The 22,041-nt window shown below is 51.5% G+C and overlaps 7 protein-coding genes across 7 annotated transcripts; 5 read left to right on the forward strand and 2 right to left on the reverse strand.

Moving 5' to 3' along the window:
- Positions 1–823: 823 nt before the first annotated feature.
- Positions 824–2,859, forward strand: BDW70DRAFT_172039 (conidial pigment biosynthesis oxidase Arb2/brown2; the record flags this gene model as incomplete). The annotated part of the gene is made up of 4 exons (XM_073743384.1): positions 824–1,021; positions 1,095–1,492; positions 1,572–1,697; positions 1,764–2,859. 4 exons carry the CDS (start codon positions 824–826, stop codon positions 2,857–2,859), a joined length of 1,818 nt encoding a protein of 605 aa, XP_073591675.1.
- Positions 2,860–4,038: 1,179 nt separating this feature from the next.
- BDW70DRAFT_172040 (O-methyltransferase-domain-containing protein) lies at positions 4,039–5,657 on the forward strand (the record flags this gene model as incomplete). The annotated part of the gene is made up of 3 exons (XM_073743386.1): positions 4,039–4,248; positions 4,332–5,420; positions 5,601–5,657. 3 exons carry the CDS (start codon positions 4,039–4,041, stop codon positions 5,655–5,657), a joined length of 1,356 nt encoding a protein of 451 aa, XP_073591676.1.
- A 334-nt stretch (positions 5,658–5,991) lies between these two features.
- Positions 5,992–6,461, reverse strand: BDW70DRAFT_164096 (EthD domain-containing protein; the record flags this gene model as incomplete). The annotated part of the gene is made up of 2 exons (XM_073741414.1): positions 5,992–6,252; positions 6,309–6,461. The coding sequence occupies 2 exons, from the start codon at positions 6,459–6,461 to the stop codon at positions 5,992–5,994; spliced, it is 414 nt and encodes a 137-aa protein (XP_073591677.1).
- Positions 6,462–7,009: 548 nt separating this feature from the next.
- On the forward strand, positions 7,010–13,411 carry BDW70DRAFT_172042 (uncharacterized protein; the record flags this gene model as incomplete). Its single annotated transcript, XM_073743387.1, has 9 exons — positions 7,010–7,296; positions 7,438–7,442; positions 7,609–9,788; positions 9,822–9,947; positions 9,984–10,130; positions 10,161–10,388; positions 10,419–10,459; positions 10,493–12,480; positions 12,622–13,411. 9 exons carry the CDS (start codon positions 7,010–7,012, stop codon positions 13,401–13,403), a joined length of 5,784 nt encoding a protein of 1,927 aa, XP_073591678.1. The 3' UTR covers positions 13,404–13,411.
- A 540-nt stretch (positions 13,412–13,951) lies between these two features.
- On the forward strand, positions 13,952–15,272 carry BDW70DRAFT_153842 (FAD-dependent oxidoreductase; the record flags this gene model as incomplete). The annotated part of the gene is made up of 2 exons (XM_073739721.1): positions 13,952–14,471; positions 14,560–15,272. The coding sequence occupies 2 exons, from the start codon at positions 13,952–13,954 to the stop codon at positions 15,270–15,272; spliced, it is 1,233 nt and encodes a 410-aa protein (XP_073591679.1).
- Positions 15,273–15,404: 132 nt separating this feature from the next.
- On the reverse strand, positions 15,405–16,540 carry BDW70DRAFT_164099 (beta-lactamase-like protein; the record flags this gene model as incomplete). The annotated part of the gene is made up of 2 exons (XM_073741415.1): positions 15,405–16,217; positions 16,334–16,540. 2 exons carry the CDS (start codon positions 16,538–16,540, stop codon positions 15,405–15,407), a joined length of 1,020 nt encoding a protein of 339 aa, XP_073591680.1.
- Positions 16,541–18,266: 1,726 nt separating this feature from the next.
- BDW70DRAFT_172044 (cytochrome P450) lies at positions 18,267–20,098 on the forward strand (the record flags this gene model as incomplete). The annotated part of the gene is made up of 4 exons (XM_073743388.1): positions 18,267–18,624; positions 18,697–18,940; positions 18,994–19,112; positions 19,187–20,098. The coding sequence occupies exons 1-4, from the start codon at positions 18,331–18,333 to the stop codon at positions 20,096–20,098; spliced, it is 1,569 nt and encodes a 522-aa protein (XP_073591681.1). The 5' UTR covers positions 18,267–18,330.
- Positions 20,099–22,041: the final 1,943 nt, after the last annotated feature.

Below are 22,041 nucleotides of genomic sequence, written 5' to 3' on the forward strand. Positions count from 1 at the left end.
CACCTCTACAATGTCAGCGAGTAGGCTAAGTTTAGCTTATTTGTCAGCACGAGCATCGTCAGGCCAGATACATGGATGAATTGACCCTAACAATGGAGCGTCGTAGACAATTCCGTGGATTACTGCTACTGTGCACAGGTCTAAAGTCCTTTAAAGGGTACGGGGTCTTCTGATATCCAACGATAAGTGACTCATGGAAACTTTGGAAGACAAATTTGCGGATTCGAATTCGGATGTGAATGACAATGTGATATCCAAATCCGCAGACAGGCCGCAGTCTAGCCGTGACACATGACATCCTATTGAGACTCCCTTTTCATAGGTAACACGCAATATACCGGCCTAATGACTGCCAAGCTAAGGGTAATACGCAGCTTCAGCTCCCAACCCTGGAAGAGCTTGTTCATTCCGGAGTGTTCGTCTAACTCGGGGATTACGCACATCGAAATCGTAACTAACTGCGCTAAGCTCCAGGGCCGCCAAACGCGCAAAAAAAAAAAAAAGGCACACCCATAATATGCCGACTGGATAGGCACCAGGCACCAGGTGCCAGTGGTTCAGCCGCCTAGGGCTTACACTGCGGGCTCCGAAGAGTCTGCCATACCGACCCCGAAGTTCCGGTATTATGTAGTGCGGCGCGGACCTCACTCCAGGCTAGTGCGGTGCAGCTCTCATGGACTGCAATTTCACATTTTGATTTCCTTCAATAAAACGCGATGCGCAGTAAGATTTCCACTACTTTGACTTATTGTGTCACCAAGCAAATCAGGGGTAGACCTACGCGTCTTATCGTGGATTTTCAGAACAGTTCACTTGTCCAGAAATGGCTATGCGCTTGCTACTTCTCGGTCTTATAGCATTGGCTAACCTAGACTTTGCTTTTTCTAACCAAACTCAGAAACGAGAACTCATCATAACAAATGAACTCGGCGCTCCTGATGGTCAGCAAAGATACATGATCAAGGTGAATGGGCAGTTTCCTGGTCCTGCGTTGATTTTCGATGAGGGCGACGATGTCGAGGTAAGAACTTTCTGAAATTCCCCGTTGCATTGATCTCCTCATGCTCTGAATCTAACATTCAGCTGGTATGCAGATCACGGTTCACAACCATATGGAAAGAAACACAAGCGTTCACTGGCACGGCTTGCTCCAGCAGGGTACTCAGTATTCCGATGGCGTCGCGGGCATGACTCAAACACCTATTGAGCCTGGCGATAGCTTCATCTACCGATTCAAGGCTTATCCGGCAGGAACTTATTGGTACCACTCGCACGTACGAGCTCAACTGATGGACGGGCTGTACGGCGCCATTGTCATCAAGCGCAAGGCCAACGATCCAGCACCCTGGCACCTGATCAGCAATAACAGCCAAGATATCACCCAGATCAAAGCAGCCGTCAATAACGCACAGCTCATGCTCTTGTCTGATTGGTCCAAGTACAACTCCACCGAGTATATCTACTATGAGAACTACGCGAAAGTTGGTATCTTGTGAGTTTGCCCGAGATTTAGCTCTCATACCCCTTTCCCTTTTCCAGGTCTGCCAAGCTAACAACTATTGGATCCATAGCTGCCTTGATAGCTATCTCATCAACGGCAAGGGCTGGGTGAACTGTCCAGGCCAGGACGTTATCAATGCCAACACGCTACCAGCACTTCTGGAAGCCATTGAACCCGATGTTGCTACAGAAAAAGGGTATGTGCTAGCTAGTTTTCTTTGTAAGAGACTTGATCGACAGCTAATATCCTTTCACCGTACCAGCTGCTTCCCCATCGATGCCAAGACGCAGTTTGAGTTTTTCAACCAGTCTATGCCGGAGAGGCTGCCGCGCGACATGTTCTTTGATTGCGTGCCAGCCTACGGTAGTGAAGAAGTTATCGAGGTTGATTCAACAAAGGCCCGGTGGATCAGCTTCAACTTCGTTGCCACCGTAGCAGCCTCCGACTTGATGGTTTCCATTGACGAGCACCCTATGTGGGTCTACGAAGTTGACGGCAACCTTATCGAACCCAGACTGGCGAATGCATTCGACATCCGAGCCGGTGAGCGGTACTCTGTTCTGGTCAAGCTTGACAAAACCCCCAAGGACTACACTATCCGGGTGCCAAACAACGGAGAGAGTCAGGTCATCTGGACCTGGGCCACATTGCGGTATACCAACCAGCGCAGCCACTCTAATGCCACCGAATCAACCCCTTATATTGGATGGTATGGCCAGAATCTTACCGAGTCGGTTGTCTTTTTTGACAGATTCACTATTAAAGCGTTCCCACCAATTGCCCCCGCCAACACATCTGACATTCTGCACAAATTCAGCATCCATCGCGTGGACGGCGCGTGGCAATTCAGCATGACTGACTCGCTTGTGCTGTACCCCCTTGACTGGCGCGCATATGAGCCGTTCCTGCAGACTGGTGTAGAGACGCCTGATTCCTATAACGAGTCCCTAGCCATCCGCAACGATTACAATCAGTGGGTAGATCTGCTCATCCAGTGGAACTCGATCGTGGACGGCGTGTCCCATGTCATCCACAAGCACGGCACCAAGTTCTGGGTTCTTGGGACTGCAATAGGTGTATTCACGTGGAATAGCACGGCAGACGCGATAGCAGCAATGCCCGAGGCTTTCAATTTGGTTGACCCTCCATATCGCGACACGGCAGTGGCTCCTGATTATGTTGCAGATCAGTCCTGGATGTTGCTCCGCTACCAGGCGTCTAACCCCGGCGCTTGGCTCCTCCATTGCCATTTCGAGACACATCTCGCGACCGGCTTTGCCCAGGCTATTCTGGACGGCGTTGACCAATGGCCCGAGGTCCCACTAGAGTACACTTTGGGTCACAATGGTGAAAGATGAATGGCTTCGGCATTGCGTAACCGTATCCCTCAAAATAACTGACATGTTTTGTGAAAGCTTAATGTCAATAGTTCTTATCCAGAGTGACCTTGTACATATCATCATGTTAAATATTGATATAGAAATAGTGAACATAATCTCCCCTGTTTTCTTTCCTGCCTTTCGAATTCTGGTTATGATCTCTGGCGCCATGACTATGGATTGGCTTCTTGTTGCAGCAGATTCCCGGATATAAGCCCTTACTCTGTAAAAGATGCCTCAGTACACTTTTTGAAGTGACTATATTCATCGCAACAAAATGGAAAAAAGAAAATCGAAAATAGATGCGAGAGAAGTAAACGTGGTGAGACATGGCTTAGGGCAGACTCGACTAATCCTTACTACGAAGTGTTTAAAAAGCCCTAAAGCGCCAAAGTCACGGCTTCATCAAACCTCGCCAACTCTGGCAGAAAGCCAGCTCAATCCATGGAGTTTTTGAAGTATGGGTGCTGGCTCAATGTCCTAGCTAGTTGAAATGTCAGTCCAAAATCAAGCAAGGCGTAGTGAAACAACCTCTCAAATTTTAGTACTTGTCTTATCAAAACCGGCAACTCTACCACCAAAGGTCAAGCTTAGTTTGGCAGTTTCACGCTTGACATTTGGTGAACATCTCCCAGTTTGGAAGACGCGAGCTTCTACTTACTGCAAGCTTCTACTTACTGCATGGTGCTTTATCTCTCCCCGAACATTCCTCCAGAACTCGCTTGACATGCGTGGGATGCCTCGGGCCGTGAAGCCTCTTCCGGTGCGAGCACAGCTCTCAAGCTGTGGGATGCAAACTCCCGCTAAGCCCGGCAGATTCCGGGGTCGGAAAATTGCACTAAGCCTCCAAGAACCCCGGCCGGAACGATGGATCTACCTCCGGCCTTATTCACTTTGGAGCGCGGGGCACTCGGGCTCCGAGCCACCGGGGATTCTTCACGTTCGGACCCATTGCAGCGAAACGCGGTAGCCAAAGACACCGGCCGAGCTGAGGTCAAGCCACAGCCAAAGGTAGGCCTAAAAGTGTTTGTGAATGATTTTTTTAGAATGGCTATCATGATGCCCGTTCCCACTCTCAACGTCAGCAGCAACATTTGTAAATTTTCAACTACAATGGCAGCGACATTCCCGCTGGCATCGAGAGAATCGAGCGTCAAGATGGATGCGCTCGTAGGGGAGATTACGCAGAGCGTCCAGGCTCTCAGAGACTCGTGGCAACAGGGCAAGTCTGAGCCGGCTGATACCTCTGCCCCGCCCATTGCATCTCCAGAGCTCCAAGAGCTGCGCCAGAGGCTAGTAGAGGCGAGCTGGCAGCTTTATCAGCATGCCTTGGGGCCACGGGAGTACCTCATCTCCTTGAGCGTTAGTGTATGTATAGTTTAAAAGGATTTCTGATTGCGTCTAGCGAGCATGATTGGAATCGTTCGAGCTGACAATGGTTTCTTGGTTAGGTACACTACACTGCCTGTTTGAAATGGCTTTGTCGGTTTGGAGTGTTTAATGGAGTTCCTTTGGAGGGCAGTATCGCCTATGACAAGCTTGCCGCTGCTATTTCCGTGCCAGGGGGGACCTTGAAGAGCGTTGCACGTATGGCCATGACCAGCGGCCTCTTCAGCGAGCCAACGCCCAATCACATTGCGCATTCACCTACCTCTGCCATGATCGCGTCAAATGCGAACTTACTGTTGTGTGCCAAGTTCATGACAGAGGTAGGCGTCCCCACTGCTTCCGCCTTCGCCGATGCGACGCAGCGATGGCCTGGAAGTCTCAGCAACACTGAGACTGCCTACAATCTGGCCTTCGACACCCAGTTGCCTCTCTTTGAGCACTTAAAGACGCTTCCAACTCGCACCGAGCAGTTTGCTGGTTACATGAAGAGCGTTACCAATAGCGAGGGCACCAGCCTCAAGCATCTGGTGAACGGCTACGACTGGGGGGTGCTGTTGCAAGACTCTCTCGTCGTGGACGTTGGTGGATCCACTGGGCATGCCAGCATCGCCATCGCCGAGACATTCCCCGGCTTGCGCTTTGTTGTCCAGGACTTGGCTACCAATGCCGACGCGGGCCGAGAGTTACTGGCTAACGCAGGCGAGAACGAGGCTCAGAAGGATCTGGCCGCTCGAATCACTTTCCAGGCGCACGACTTCTTCGAGGACCAGCCAATTGTCGGCGCAGATGTGTATCTGCTGCGCATGATCATCCACGATTGGTCCGACGATGGCTCGGTTCGTATCTTAAGCCGGATCGTCAAGGCCATGGAGCCCAACAAGGCCAAGAGCTCCTTAGTGATTATGGACTCGGTGTTGCCTCTACCCGGTCAGCTGCCAGCTACACAGGAGAGACTACTGCGGCTGCGAGACCTGACCATGCGCCAGGTTTTCAACTCAAGAGAGCGTACACCAGAAGAATGGAGCGCGCTGATGGCACGCGTTGATCCAGCCTTGAAGCTTGTTAAGACGACTAAGCCGCCTGGGAGTGTCCTTTCAATCATGGAGTGGAAGTTTGACCACCCTGTGACGCAAATTACTGCGCCATCCAAGGTAGAGGAACAGGTAGCCAAGGAAGAGAAGACTGCACCTGTACCCGTGAATGGCGTTGGAGCAGTTGGTCTCGTGACTGCCTAACCGTCTACCATGGGCTTTAAGCTAGGGCTGTTAGATTGAGCACAGTCGTTATTCGCTGTTTCCCTTTCTTATGGAAAACTGTATTTACCGTAACAGTATTCAAAGTCCATGTTTTCTGAGTTCATTAGATCTTATCACCACATGGAGTGGTAACTTACCTCTAGCAAGCGATACGTTACTCGGGAAACCGCATTTCTTTGCGTTTTGTACTGAAAATGGTTCAGTTGGAGAGTATCGATATTGTAATCTCTTCCCTTTGTATAGCACAGAATGCACCGTGTAGATTGATGATTCACCGGAGTAGGGTACTGACAGCTTGAACTCATCAGAATACTGTGGTCATTTATACGCTGGGAAATGGACGGCCCAGGGATATCGCTAGGATCCATGATTTGAACTTTCCAAGGTGCTACAGCCTATCCTGCTATGTAAACATATTGAAGCCGCCTCGAAATTGTCGATTTCTGATAGAGAGTGGCCCTATAATTTACGTACTGGGTCCAACAAGCTGCCCATCCTTCATGACCGGTGTCCAATACCCTATCATCATCTGTGACCTCTTCGTGTCCGCAAATTTATCGTGATCAGGCCCCACGTTCTCCTTGAAATACGGGTCTGCCTTCATCCGGACAAAACAATCGATGTCTGGGAACACAATCGACACGCAGCAATCGTAGGAAGCAATGTTAGAGAATTGCGGGTCAAAAAGCTTTCCCATGAGAGCTGGAGTCTCGTCTGTCGTGTGCGACTAGAACCCGATGCGAGTGAGAGTGTATTCTCACTGTTGAGGACTGGGACTCGTACCATGCTCCATTGCGTAATACCATATTTCACCATGAGCTGACGAACGATCTTCGCATGTACGTTGACCATGTAGTCGCGGTACTCCTCCGTAGTGATGCCCTCCTTCTTGTATCCGAGGATATTGAGACAAAGCATTTGATCTTTGAATGCCATCTCTACCAAGCTGAAGCTATTGATTTGAGAGCTTCAAAACACTGCCAAAAAATAATAGAAAGAGAGAAAAGGGTGGACAAAATGCAGAACCTGGATCGAAGCTGCTGGATGTTGAAATCAGGATGCGACCATATCAAGCATTATTCATGATGAGGCCGAGACTCTCAAATTCCGTGGGGAGATTGTGGCATTCTTACTGCGGCGCTGGATTTTGAGAGTCGGATTTCCGCGCTGACCCAGGTATCCCGACGATGGATTGGACTTTCGGTCCTCCGAGTCCCGTGGCCTTGTTGATTATTCGCAATATCGTCTGTGGAATTATTTTCTCACTAAGCCAGTAATGATGCTTCCGCTGAATGTTCAATATTAGACCCGATACTGAAGCACGGGATTAGATATATTGCTGATGTATGGAATTTTGTCCATCGGATTTGAAGGGTGGAACTGCTTTTCTTTACCAGGCTGCCCTGTATATTGAATGGCGAGAATCGTTGACTCTGACTACGATATTCAATACAATTTCGCCTCCCCTTGCATCCATGCCAACCATGGCAGCCAAGTTCCAAGTAATCACCTTTGGTGATCAGGCCGTTCCCTACCAATATGAGCTTCAAGGCCTGATTACAAATAAGAACAAGATCTTGAAAGGCTTCTTCTCGGAAGCGCATCATGTCCTTAGAACAGAGATATCCCAACTTTCACCAAGTGAACGGTCAAGGTATCCAGTGGCAACCAACCTTCGTGAACTACTGGATGCCCACCGCTCATCCAAAATCCAGAACTGCTCTCTTGACAGCGCCCTGGTCTGTGTACATCAAATAGCTGCTTTCATATCGTAAGTCCTTTGGTTCCTTGGTGCTCTTTCGTCTGTAGTCAAGCTTACAATATTGCAGATATCATAGTGAGACACAGACATCGTACCCTGCACAGGCATCCTCATGCCTTGTGGGTAGTTGCACTGGCATTCTCGCAGCAGTTGCAGTGAGCTGCAGTCAAGATTTATTCGATCTGGTCTCCTTCGGTCCCGAAATTGTTAGGGTTGCATTCAGGTTAGGTCTCGTGGTGCAGAGAAAGACGAGTTCAGTGTCACTGCCGAACCTGGATGGCTCTTTATCCTACTCTTCGGTGATTGCTGGGATTAATGCAGATGCTGCACTGCGCTTGACCGAAAAGTACTGTGAAGATGAGGCATTGCCTCCTCTCGCTCGGGTCTATGTGGGTGCGGTTGGTCAGGGCAGCGTCACAGTATCTGGGCCTCCAGCCCGGCTGCTGGATTTCCTCCGCCGCAACTCTTCGCTCAAATCTGGCAAAGTTTCAGTCAACGGACTATTCCATTCAACCAACCTTTACACAGCTGCTGACGCTGACAGCATTTTGGAGTCGTTGCAACCAAGCTCACAACAAAAGACTTCCCGACTAGATCTCCTATCTAACTCAAACGGCCAAAGAATGTCCTCTATCAGCTGCGGTGGCCTCCTCAAGGAAGCAATATGGGACATACTCTCCCAGCAGCTGCGGTGGGACCTCATGATGGAGAATGCGGCCATCATAGTTACCAGCTCGGGAGCCACTGAAGCCACCGTCTTGCCTTTTGCCTCATCCAGCGGGCAGAGTCTTGCCTCGGCAATCCGCCAGCGCGGTGCTAAGCCAGTAGAGCTGCTGGATTCATCCGTCAAATCCCTAGACAGCAATCCTTCCGCGGGAAAGCCAGAAGGAGCAGCCAAAAGGTCCAAGATTGCCATCATTGGATTCTCCGGCAGGTTCCCAGAGGCAGATGATAATGAAGCCTTCTGGCAGCTGCTTGCCGCCGGGCTCGATGTTCACAAGGAGATCCCCAAGGACCGATTCGATCCTTGGCTATATTACGATCCTACAGGAAAGAAGAAGAACTCCAGTGCAGTTACCAAGGGCTGCTTCATCAGCCATCCTGACCTTTTCGACGCCCGCTTTTTTGGCATGTCCGCAAGAGAAGCTGAGCAGACCGATCCGGCGCAGCGACTTGCTCTGATGACAGCATACGAGGCGATGGAAATGGCGGGCTTCGTCCCAGATGCCACACCCTCCACGCGCAGAGATCGAGTTGGTGTCTTTTACGGCACCGCAAGCGACGACTACCGTGAGGTGAACAGTGGTCAGAACGTCGACACTTACTTCGTCCCCGGCGGCAGCCGAGCTTTTCTTCCAGCTCGAATCAATTACCAATTCCGTTTCAGCGGACCTTCCTTTGATGTCGACACGGCTTGCTCCTCCGGCCTAGCCGCCATCCATATCGCCTGTAACTCACTATGGGCCGGCGACTGCGATGTGGCCATTGCCGGTGGAACAAACATCCTCACGAATCCGGACAATTGGGCTGGCCTGGACCGCGCTCATTTCCTATCTCACACTGGCAACTGCAACACCTTTGACGACGGAGCAGATGGATACTGCAGAGCAGAGAGTGTAGCGACGGTGCTTCTAAAGAGACTCGAGGACGCAGAGATTGACCACGACCCGATTTTTGGGACAATTCTGGGTGCCTACACAAACCATTCGGCCGAAGCCGTGTCAATGACTCGACCACACTCGGGTGCACAGCGTGCCATCTTCAACCGAATTCTTAATTCGGCCGGTGTCGATGGTTCCGAAGTGAGCTACATCGAGATGCACGGAACCGGAACTCAGCACGGTGATGCCTGCGAAATGGATTCCGTTCTCAATGTTTTTGCACCCGAGGGCACCAAACGCGATCAGAGTCTGTATCTTGGGTCGGCAAAGGCCAACATCGGCCATGCTGAATCGGCTTCAGGCGTTTCATCTCTGATCAAGGTCCTGCTGATGATGGAGAAGGGCTCTATCCCTCCGCACGTCGGAATCAAGACCAAGATCAACAGAAATTTCCCCACAGACCTCGCCCAACGAAATGTCCACATTGCGATGCAGACAGCTGCTTGGCCCAGGCCAGATCCAAAGCACAAGCCTCACGGGAGACGGGCGTTTGTCAACAACTTTGGCGCCGCTGGTGGCAACTCTTCGGTGCTCGTTGAAGATGCACCATTACCCATAGAGGCGCGCGGAGTGCGCGACCCTAGACCTCTACACATCGTAACAGTCTCGGCCAAGTCTCAGTCTTCTCTGAAGAGCAACATTCGTGCGCTCATCGAGTACGTGGATGCCTCGCCAGGAGTCTCCATCAGCTCACTCTCCCACACGACTACCGCCCGCCGTGTCCATTACAGTTTCCGCGCAGTTGCCATTGGCTCCAATATCCAAGAAATCCGCAACGCTCTTCAAGTTGCACATTCCAAGGAGCAGTATAGGGTACCTACTTCAGGCAGCAAGATTCCTGTAGGACTATGCTTCACCGGCCAGGGCTCTCAGTACCTCGGTATGGGCCGGAAACTCCTTGCCTTTCCACAATTTCGGTTGCTGCTTGCGGGCTTGGACGAGATGGTCCAACTGCAAGGCTTCCAGTCGGTTCTTCCAGTGATCGATGGTAGCTCAAGCGTCTCCATGGAATCGCTACCTACAACGACATTGCAGCTAGCTATTGCTTGCTTGCAGATGGCATTGGGCAAGTTTTGGAGGGCGCTCGGTATAACTCCTGATCTGGTCATTGGCCACAGTCTCGGAGAATATGCAGCGATGAACAGCGCCGGCGTTCTCTCGGATGCTGATACTATTCACCTTGTTGGTACCCGAGCAGTTCTACTGGAGGAGTTTTGCTCCTCTGGAACCCATGCAATGCTCGCAATCAAAGCCGCTGCCAACAATGTCAGGACTCTACTTGCACACTATCCTAGCATTGAGGTCACTTGTGTCAATAGCCCAGGAGAGACTGTTGTTGGTGGCCCTGAAGAGGATATCCAGAGATTTGAGAAAGCGCTCTCCAACATCTCCATCAGAGGGGATCGAGTCAAAGTGCAGTTTGCTTTCCACTCATCGCAAGTGGACCCTATGCTAGAGGCCTTCCAGCAGAGTTGCCGCAAGGTGGCATTCAATGACCCATCTGTCCCGGTGTTGTCGCCTCTTCTTGGAAAGACAATCAATAGCGCCTCCGAATTTGGCTCACCGGAAGTCTATCTAAGCCGCCACTGTCGAGAAACGGTCAACTTCTTGGGCGCTCTTCAATCGGCGAGGCAGTCGAGTGCAATCCTGGACAACATGATTTGGGTTGAGATTGGACCACATCCGGTTTGTGGCAGCATGCTCAAGGCCACTCTTGGTTCTTCAACCAAGCACTTTGCAAGTCTCCGACGCGGCGAAGATGACTGCAAAATCTTCCTTCAAACTCTGGCTGGCCTGTACGATCAAGGTCTTCCAATCGACTGGGCTGAGTATCACAGCGGCTTCAAGGACGCTCTCCACGTACTGAGGTTACCTGCTTATCAGTGGGAGCTGAAGAGCTACTGGATTCCATACGCTCATGACTGGTGCTTGAGCAAAGGCGATGCACCAGCTCCAGTTTGCCAGCCCGCATTTCCTGTGTCTATAAACAGGGTCAAAAAGCAGCCGCTCACAGTATCCGTCCAAGATGTTGTAGGTGAAAAATACGAACACGACAATGCCTGGATCACAGCAACGTCAGACGTTCAGCATCCTGATTTCCGTGCTGTGCTCTTGGGACATAGAGTCAACGGCCAGCCAGTGTGCTCATCAGCTGTTTATGCGGACATGGTCTCTACGTTATTCAAGAGACTTCTCGAAAAATCTCCGGTATCCTTTGACAAGTCTGATATCGGGGTTGAGATTACCGACATGGTTGCCAGCAAATCTCTCATTCTCAATGATGATGCTGCTACCCAAATGCTTGAGATGAAGGCTCAAGTTGACTGGTCTACTCTCTTCGGCACATTCTCTGTGTCGAGTATCTCCGCTAAGGGAACACCCGTTGCCCTTCATGCTGAGTGCACTGCGACTTTCTCGAAGAAGAGCCGGTGGGCATCCGAATGGAAACGACGAGACTTCTTGGTCAAGTCCAGGATCAATGATCTGCAACGGGCTGTTCATGACGACTCGGATGCAGTGCATTTGGTCAAAACTGGCATGTTCTACAAGCTTTTTAGCTCACTTGTAGAGTACAGCCCTCCATTCAAGGGCTGCCGCGAGCTCATCTTGCGATCGCCGGAGTTGGAATCTACAGGCAAGGTCAAGTTTAATACTCCGCCAGGAACAGCGGAAAAATGGACATACCCGCCTTATTGGCTGGACAGTCTTGGCCAAATTACTGGATTCACCATGAACGCCAACGACTCGGTGGATTCCAAGACCCAGGCCTTCATCAACCACGGGTGGGAGAACATGAGAATTCTAGAGACTCTGTCCCCGGATGTCATGTACCAGACTTACCTCAGAATGCAGGAAAAAGACGAAAAGTCGTACATTGGAGACGTCTACATCTTGAATTCGGAAACCAATTCAATTGTCGCATTATATGAAGGCGTTACCTTCAACTCCGTCCAAAGAAAGGTTCTCGACCTGGTACTCCCACCCCCTAACGCTTCCCGAACATCGAAGCCACTCCCGGCTCAACCTCGTAGTACGCATCGGACGGCTGTTGTCTCAGCTCGGTCCCGGCCTGCAGGCATTCCTCAGGAGACCCTATCAACAGAACCACCATCACTACTGGAGCCAGCGGGTGATGACGGACTGACTGCGGGTAAAGTTAGAGCCATCATCGCTGACGAAGTAGGCGCTCCCCTCGAGGAGGTGAAAGACGACGTTGATGTCACGGAGTTGGGTGTCGACTCGCTTCTGGCCCTTACAATATCTGATAGAATCCTTGAAGAGCTTGATTTCAGGATTGACTCCAGTCTATTTATAACTGGCATTACGGTCAAGGAGCTGATTGAGCTGGTTGCGGGATCCTCGACGCCTTCATCGCACACGACCCCCACAACTCCCCCCAGGGATTCTGTGCCTGACCTTGTTGTCCCTCTGCCCGAAGGGGTCGAAACGCCTCTCTCCTCTCTTTCAAGTCTTCCCAATCAAGTCTCAGACGGTTTTGACTTTGATAAGCAGAAGGGCCAAGCCCCAGCACGTACGTTTACCGTGAAATTTCCCGGAATTGCACAATGCATAGCTAACATAGACCATTTTCCAACGCTGATAGTACTACATGCTGCAGTTCCCATTCAGCAAGTCATTCGTCAAAGTAGTCAAAGACCACGCGCTACTTCAGTCCTGCTTCAAGGAAATCCTGTGGCCAGTACCAAGATTCTATGGCTATTCCCCGATGGATCAGGTGTAGCGACTTCCTACGTTACTCTGCCAGACATTGACCACAACGAGGTTACGGTGTACGGCTTAAATAGCCCATTCATCAAGCACACCGAGGAGATGAATAACTACCGGTTTGAAGAGCTCTCAGATGCCTTCCTCACGGAAATCTGCCGGCGCCAGCCCAATGGGCCGTATTATTTGGGCGGCTGGTCCGCTGGTGGCATTTGTGCTTATCACGCTGCCCAGCAACTTATCAAGGACGGACAGGATGTGGAAGGGCTGATTCTGATCGATAGTCCAAATCCCATGGGCCTTAAGAAACTGCCAGAGAGACTCTACGATGAGTTTGAAAGGCTAAATCTCTTCGCCTCGTCTACCGGGAGGAATCCGCCTGCGTGGCTCCTGCCGCACTTTATGGGGTTCTCCCATATTCTGGATACTCACTCATCCCTCCCCTGGCAGTCAACAAAGCCTCTGCGAACTTGGATCCTCTGGGCCAAAGAGGGTGTCAACAAGGACAACTCTATTGTCATACAACCAGATGACCCCATCAACATGAGATGGCTGCTGCAAATGCGCACAGAATCCGACTTGGGCCCAAACGGGTGGGACCAGCTTGTGGGACGGAGGAATATCACGATCGAAGTAATTGAGGATGCAAATCATTTCTCCATGATGAACGAGCCTTCTGCAGGCCGTGTGAGCAATTTCATTCGGACCGCATTGAGCAACCCTATCTGAAGTTTGTACCTAGAGAATTAATTCATTCCCTTTTGTCTACTGTCTATCTTGTCAGGCCTTGTTGAATGCTCCCTTGGAGATACTCCAAAAATATTTTCATAGCTATTTGCATTCCACTATAACTGTAACGATATTTATTCAATTTTTATTATTTTCCTTTCTGCAATCAACCAGGCAGATGACCTATTTACCAGTCATTCACGTTTTGCGATGGAGAAACCAACTGTCTGGCAGTCATCCTCTCGGCTTTTAGCACCACAGCTGAGTTTAGCGTTTCAAGGGCCTGCATCCTGGCCGGACTCCGATTCAATAGCGGCTACCGGTACGGCAATTGCTTTTGATTTTGCTAATCCCAAGTGCTACGTACATGATTAGGCACTTGTGTTCAAACCGGGGCGCACTACGGCAAAGGAGCTCTAGAAAGCAAGGCCTAGTGCATCCTAGTAGCGATCATATATCCAGTCCCATGTAAGGAGACATTTGACCCTCGGATTAAACTGCGTGTTTCTGATCAGAGTGGTAGACATAGGACGAGAGCACCATCCGAAATGTCGCAGGAGGCTACCAGCAACCAAATTCTCATAGTGGGCGCTGGCCTGTCGGGGCTCGCAGTCGCACGTCTGCTCACAAACAATGGTATACCCAACATCGTTTTCGAGGCCTCGATAGAGGACCGCAGCCAGGGCTTCTCAATAAGCCTGCGCGACTGGGGCTACTCAGCGCTGCTTGACGCGCTCGGGGATATACCTCTCCGCAGCCTCACGCGTGGTGTTGCACCAGACCGTCAGATAGGCGGGAGCGGTTATGTCGACTTGATAATGCGCGACAATGCAACAGGAGATATTTTGGTCGCGCCGGATCCGAAAACACAACCGTCTATTGTGCGTGCTAATCGCAATGCTCTGCGCACCTGGATTGCCGACTGCGGCGATGAGGCCTTGGACGTGAGATACGGGCACAAGCTCAAGAGTATCGAGGGGACAGCAGGCAGCATGACAGCTATATTTGAGAATGGAACGCATTACCGCGGCTCGCTTGTCATTGCTGCCGATGGGGTCCATTCAACGGGTATTGATATTCCTTTAGGTCGTCTACCGTATAAACTACGGGTAGCTGTTAGGTGCTGATGCTGATATTCCTTTCTTGTTCTCTGCAGTGCGCTCGGGGATACTTCCGCATATTATCCCAGAATGTATTCCGGCGGTAGTCTATCACGGCGAATTTCAAGTCCCGCGTGAGGAATACGACCGTCTGGTCAGACCTCTGCTCGGTGATTCCAACATTCTCGCCGGCGTTGGAGACGGGTTCAATACGCCCATCACCGTGTGTAACTTGACCAGGACAGAGGCGCATCTTGACTGGTCGTATTCACGAATGGCTTCTGGAAATGACGATCCTCTTTATCGGCCTAATATCCCTGCCGAAGAGTCGAAGAAGATCCCGCAAGCTTTGTTGGAGGAGCTTGCATCGCGAAAACTGGCGATGCCTTGGTCACACTATCTCAACGCCGAGGCTATGCAAAAGCACTCAGTCTTTCATTGGACCAGTCGATGTGTCTCGATGACCAGACAGGACGCCGAAAAGGGGGCTAAGCAAGGGGTCGTATTTGTTGGAGATTCCTGGCATGCGATGCCGATTTTCGGGGGTGAGGGCGGATGCCACGCGCTTGTGGACGCTGTTGAGCTTGCCGCTGCACTGCTCCACCAAGACGACGGACTCGACAAGGTGATTTCGACTTACTACAATGGAGCATGGAAACGCTGCAGCGATGCGGTCAGGAGATCAAAGGGGCGCTTTTTTGTATTGCATAGGCCAATGGCCGAGTGGCGGGGACTCGCAGAAAAGAAGGCCGCAGTGACAGTCAAATAGCTTAACATTCTACTTGCTTAGAAACGCATAATCAGTGGTTAGGCCACGGTGCCACAATTAGCTCAAATTATACATCAAAGCATCCGTTTCACGCATCAAGTCATAATTCCCCTATGCCCCCCGGTCAGCCCACTAACCCCAGACATCCGAGGCCGTCGACGGTTCACGGCGGGCCGCAGGCGTTGTATGTGGCCGTGTGAGCAACGGCGGCCTCGCTCTGGGACTCGGCTGGCGGACAAACCAGCGTCGTTTGGTCACATCTCCCGGCCTGAATCCCACCTTGCGGTCCTCCGCCAACTTCCACAGAACCTGCGACAGGAACGGCGCCAGCGCCTTTTCGAAAATGTGCGGCGGCACATGGCCATATATGGACCGCACGATCTCCTGCAAGGTCATGCCGCCCATCGGATTTGACCCTAGCCTTGCGTCTTCCGACTTGCTCCGCAACAGCGTGGAGAACACCTGTTGGACGCGGAACTCCTTGTGGTGAATATACTCCTGCATCTTGGCCGGCAAGTTTGCTATCTCGGCGCCGTGTGCCGGGTATCCCTTGACACAGTTCTGTGCCGCCATGTGCCCGAGGCTCTTCATGTATGTTGAAAGGTCCATGACGACCGAGTAGCCATGGCCCAGAACGTTGTCGCCAGTAAACATGGCACTCTCCTCCTCTAGAACAAAACACATGTGGTCGATGGCATGGCCTGGCGCAAAGACGGCGCGCACTGTAGCACCCTCGGTGGAGAAGACCTGCCCCTCCGTGATGTCGTTCTGGCCAGGGTCAGGCTGGTTCTTGTATACTCGGGAAGCAATCTCAGGGTCATAGGCCACGAGATCAGCAACCCCGCCAATGTGGTCTCCATGCCAGTGAGTGAGAAGTACATGTGAGACATCTAGGCGGCGCTCTTGGAGGAACTCGATGATTCGCTCGATCCAGCATGGCAATCCCTTTACTCGGAGATGTCAGTGCGAGCTTATAGATATATACATATACATATACATATACATATATATTTGGAGGGTAATGAAGAGAGAACAGTATGATGAAGTTGCATAGGGCATACCTCGCCAGTGTCAATGAGGATTCGCGACTTGCCAGTTCCGACAATATACGTGTTGGTCCCCTGCAAGGACATAAACCCGGGATTCCCCCCGAGTATTCGAACAACTCGACTTGAGATATCTTCCAAATCAGGTAGAGGCGGGAGATTTGCTTCTTGGCCAGCAAGGTAGTCCTGCCAATACGACTCATCGAACGGTATTCTTGTCATTGTCGAAAACCGTTGATGATGCACTCTAATTGTCTGTTCACTGATACACGATCAACAAGATGCCCTCGGCAAAAGTCTCTGGGACGATGATGGATTCAGAGAGCGGCAAGATCGTCGAGCTCGCGTGAATCTGCTAAGCACGCGTTGGGAGGCTCTGCTGTTCCGACTCTCAGGCGCCAGAGTCTAGTCCTGTCGTGTTGAGTGTCTGACAGGTTCTTAGGGCCACTTTTGGTGGTCGGAGGTTACTCTCGGGTTTTAAGACACTAGCGCCTATTGCCTTGCTTGTATACACAATCAGGGATCGGGAGTCTACTAGCGCCGTAATAATCTGGCATTATGCGTATTCCGGGAGTAAATGAGGATCTAGACCGGTGTTCTGAATTTATACAATTTGAAATTAATGCGCAGCACTGTAAATGGCATGGAGATGTCTTCGCTGGAGACGCATGGCACGCGACGCCTATTTTCGGCGGCGAGGGGTGCAACCATGCGCCGCTAGATAGCGTCGAGTTTGCGACGGCCATTGCCGCCCACTCAGGTCTTAGTACAGCCATGGCAGCGTACTATGATGGCGCGTGGTGGGGGAGGGGTGAGTCGGGAGGCAGTCCGTAGATCGCGATTCAGCTTTCATGTGCTGCGTCGGGCGATGACTGGGTGGAGAAAATCTGCAGAGAAGCGAGCGGCTCTAGGAGCAAAATAGCCGTGGCTCGATTTTGAACCTGCTCGGCTACAGCCACGTACGCTGTTTTAAATAGATTCTTCAACTACGTGGCTGATCACCATCCACCTAGACCAGCTTCACACGCAATGGCTCTAAGAGATTTGGCAGGATGCCGCGCGCATCTGGGCGGCCAGACCGCTCTAGGCCCAGATCCAGAGAGGGCTTCTCCAGATCCATAAGCGTGAGCTTTGCGGATGTGGTAGCCTGTCCCTGCGGATGCGTAGGTGATTCTTGCCAATGTTGACCAGAACCGGAGAGGAGGTAAGTTGCTGTGCTGCAGCCCCAGGCCTAGATACTTACGATGCCCAGAATACAGATTTCTTTGATTAAGGACTCCCATGGCTTGTAGATACTTTATTGTCCTCTCTTCGTTCGACCGCTGGTGGTGTTGGTGTGGATGTCGTCATGGTAAGTCTGTTGGCAGTGAATGATTTAGTGGTATGGATATGTCAACTTGGAAATATGACTGTCCAAGACTAATTTGGCAGTCATGACGCCTTTTTAGCTTAGCAGTATATTTGCTCTATAGGATATTATGCGGGTTGAAATTACGAAAAGATAACATACAGACTTTGCCGCTTGCATACCGGTATTTGAGATTTCCGGATGTCGGGTTTGATCCTTAGTAGTCAAGGATAAAACCCGGCCAAAGCCCGACCCAGCCGTGCTGGACTTGCAGGATGATTAGAGGATGTTTCTGGAGTTAGTGAAGAGTTTTGCAGCAATACGGCCAGTGGATTCACCGTTCGTGAATTTTCTCCGATCAGCAATGTGACTTGTGGTCTGCCCTCGTACTGCTGGGCCTGGCCCTAGCTAGAATATTGAGACCACAAATCAAGTCCGCACTCAAGGGACGCCAACATTTCTAAGCATCCATTATTGCATGATCACACCCGGTAAAGATTTTTCTCGAATTCTAGAAATAACTAGTTACACGGTTAAAATCCGCAAGGCCCGATACTCCCGCATCGAGCTGCTGAGCCCAGCTCAAATACACCGTTCATAGCTCCTCGTCCGTTCTGATGTTCGGCTCCTAGTGTTGTGAAGGTTCTAAGAGAATCCATTCAAAATGTTAGAACAATTGACTTCCCTTCTCGCCGGCAGTATCCTCGCCCTGATCCTCTCCCGCCTGCTCTACAACCTCTTCCAGCCCGGCCTCGTAGGAATTCCTGGCCCACTCCTAGCAAGATGCACAGACCTCTGGCGGTTATATAAGGTCTGGCAATGGAAGTTTAAAGAGGACCTACCGGCTTTACACGAGGCATACAACTCAACTGTCATTCGAATTGGGCCGCGAATGGTGAGCTGTTCGGACCCGCGCGCCGTGGAGCTCATATATGGCTTCCATACCGATTTCAAGAAGGTGATTACTCTTACGATTGTTTATAATGAAAGTTGGATATAAGTACTGATGGTGTGTCTTCACCGCCGAAAGTCAGAGATGGTCAAGGCCATGGCGCCCATATACAAAGGCAAGAGGCAGCCGACGATGTTCGCGGCGGCAGACAACAAGACACATGCGCGAATCCGGAAGCCTGTTGCTGGCTCGTATTCGATGTCGAATATCATGCAGTTTGAGCCCTTCGTGGATCGTAACACCCGGTTGTTCTATACCAGGCTAGACGAGTTGTTTATTCAGCCGCAGCGGCCATGCGATATTCATAACTGGGTGCAGTACTGTACGTTTAACCACAGGAGATTTTTGTAAGGGACGCCTGCTGATGTCAACTAGTCGCATTTGATGCAGTTTTGGAAATGACCATGAGCCGAAATCTGGGTTTCATGAAAGCAGGAGGTGATGTCAAGGGCGTCTTGAAGCAGCTGCAGAAGGACCTGGATTACAGAGGCATTGTAAGCCACCTCTAACAACCCCACACCTAACAACAGTTCAAAAGAGTGCCAGTTTTGCTGACCGGAGTCGTCAGGCCCTAGCAATGCCCATAATCGACCGCATCTGGCGCTTAAACCCACTCAGCAAGCTCTTCAAGCCAAACCAATCCGGCCACTTCGCTATGCGCTGCAAGCGCATCCTTGAAACCCGCATAGAGCAAGAAAAGTCAAACACAGCACCGGAGCAGCCCGACTTCGCGCGCCGCTTCCTCGAAGCACAGCGGCGAGACCCCAGCATTTCAGATGGCCAGCTCATCGGTTACATGCAAGCGAACCTCATTGCGGGGAGCGACACTACTGCCGTCGTCATGCGCACGGCAATCTACTACACGCTCAAGAACCCCTGGATCCACTCACGGCTCCTCGAGGAACTTGACTCGTATAGTAACCTCCCCATACCCGTCCCCTTCCGCGTCGCCCGCTTCGAGCTTCCCTTCTGCGCCGCCGTGATCCGCGAATCGCTCCGCAAACACTTCGCCTTCATCGGTATGATGGAGCGCGAAACACCGCAAGCGGGCGTCCGACTCCCCGACGGCCATGTCCTCCCAGGTAAGGTAGTGATCGGCATGCACGGCGACCTAATAGGGCGCGACAGAGGTATATTTGGCGACGATGCGGACGAGTTCAATCCGCTGCGGTGGCTTCCTGCCCCCGGCGAGGCGGAGGCGGACTTCCAGGAACGGCTGCGGGTGATGAACGCGCACGATTTGGCCTTTGGACATGGCCCACGTGGGTGTATTGGGAAGCATGTTGCGGAGATGGAGATCTACAAGTTTGTGCCGACGTTCTTTGCGCTGATGAATCCGAGTTTTGTACATCCTAAGCGGTCGTGGACATTGCGGCAGCTGTTCGTGTTTAAGCAGGGAGGAATGGATATGAGGCTGAAATGGAGGGAGGGGCGGGGGATTGGGAGCATTGAGCAAGAACAGACAGTGACAGATTACTAGGTACTGCTTTTCTTGGAATATATAATGCCTCCATTCACAGTGCTCATGTGGCCTGGTCGTTACTAAAGCCCTAGTCCTAGCTTTTAACAAGGACCCCGACATCGCTCTTTAATGCCTGTGACATCTCACTAGGCGCCGACACCTGCGGCAGGCAAAATGGCCCTACAAAACCTAGCCTAATTCGAAATAGTCTTTCGCGAACTGATTCATGACTTCCGCCAGGACTGTCGTCAGGACTACAAACTCCCGAACCAGGTGTGGGAATGGTTCGGGAGGTTTCATCCATATACACACACACGGGTGAATGGGTTCCCCTCAGCGTCCAGACCCAGCCGATGGATGAACTCACCGCGCCATACAGCCCGACGGATGCTGCTAATTATGACAACCGAAGGGGTCATTCTGAGGATATACGAAACTTCTTTGCTAGAAAGAACGCCGGCCGCGAGTGAGGAGAGGCCGAAGAGAGTCTCTTTTCCTCGGAATGACGGCATCTGTTTTGCTGGGTTGGTGAAGACGAGGGGAGATCATGTTGGCCTGCATTGCCTAAGCCACGTAGGTTGCCGTCATGCCAACGTGAGTTTGTTGCGGACAATGACCATGCTAATGCCATATATCTCAGCACGCCCGATCGCTTGGACCATGCGGCGCGTGAGAACAACAAACTGGAGCCATTGTATCCGTCGAGATGAGCCGTGACGAGCGTTTTTCCTCCCGTGAGCCAAGTTTGGTCGCGCGTTGACTTGGCCATTAGTGACGCGGTCGAGGTACTGGAGAGGCGGAGAGGTCCGTGTGTATTCTGGTAGATACGTCTAGCTTGGGACACCTGCATGATATAGTGTCCGAGCTGACCACACCAAGAAGATCCGGACTAGGCACTCGGCCATTGAACGTGCATCTTTCTTTCTCGGTCAGTCCAGCTCTAATGAGAGGTTATTCACCGAGCGGAGGACTCGTCTACAACTGCACCCGTGCGCATGGTCCCCTCAATCCAGTAATACCAAGACGGCCATCCTCCTTTCACAAATTCATACGTGTGCTGCGCAGGGATACCAAGGACATGCCGGCCACTGCGAGCTTGTCTCGCAGTACTACTTTTAAAGGCAGCTGCGCTGCATGAGAACGCGCTGCGACTCTCCATCAACCCCAGCTCAGCACCCTCAACCTTGGACGAGAATACTTACAATTCGAGCCCCTCTGCATCAGAAGCATCTGGCCCCGACGGAATGGGCAAGCCATTGGCGAAGTACGTCCGACAGCAGCTGCATCTTCTCAGCTGGCAGTCGAACGCCTCGGAAATTGATCTAAAGAGTGCTGTGAATACGAACGACTGCACCTCAAGCTGTTGCGCATTTTTTAGGGAATACTTGAACGGTATTGAGGGACTGAGCAAGTACAATCTTTAGCAGTTTGCCACTGTGCGTGCAGAGGCAGTGATGACTTGGTCTCGCCCGGCCCACTTCCCCCCGGATGGATTTGAGCCACGACGTTCAGTCATCTTCTGCAAGGATGTGAAGGTTGTTTTATGGGATATATCTGAATTTATTGACTCGTAGAGTCCAGATGGTATAATAGCCCAGGAGAAGCCTCTGAATGGTAGCATATGTTGGAGGCTCCTGGCGACAGGTTAGAGGTGCCATGAGTAGGCCTCGCCATAGCCCTGGGCGGCCCGTCGTGGGCTGAGCCCTAGCCCGCCCATGGGCGGGCTTTGGGCGCACCCTCCCTGCCCGCCGGGCTACTATGGGCGGCACTTGCCTGCCCGCCGGGCTGAAACGGGCGCCCGCGGGCTGTTAAACAAGTCAAACACGCCAAGGCTCGTGGTCTGCATTATTTATGCTAGTTTTGCTCTGTATTTTTGCATATCACAAATTCAGGATTATATATGTCACGAGCTAGAGTTGATGATACCAACAAGTAGTATTGAACTAAACCAATTGCTCTAT

The sequence above is a fragment of the Aspergillus foveolatus genome (genome assembly GCF_047715535.1).
Source record: "Aspergillus foveolatus strain CBS 279.81 unplaced genomic scaffold BDW70scaffold_91, whole genome shotgun sequence".
Lineage (NCBI taxonomy): Eukaryota > Fungi > Ascomycota > Eurotiomycetes > Eurotiales > Aspergillaceae > Aspergillus > Aspergillus foveolatus.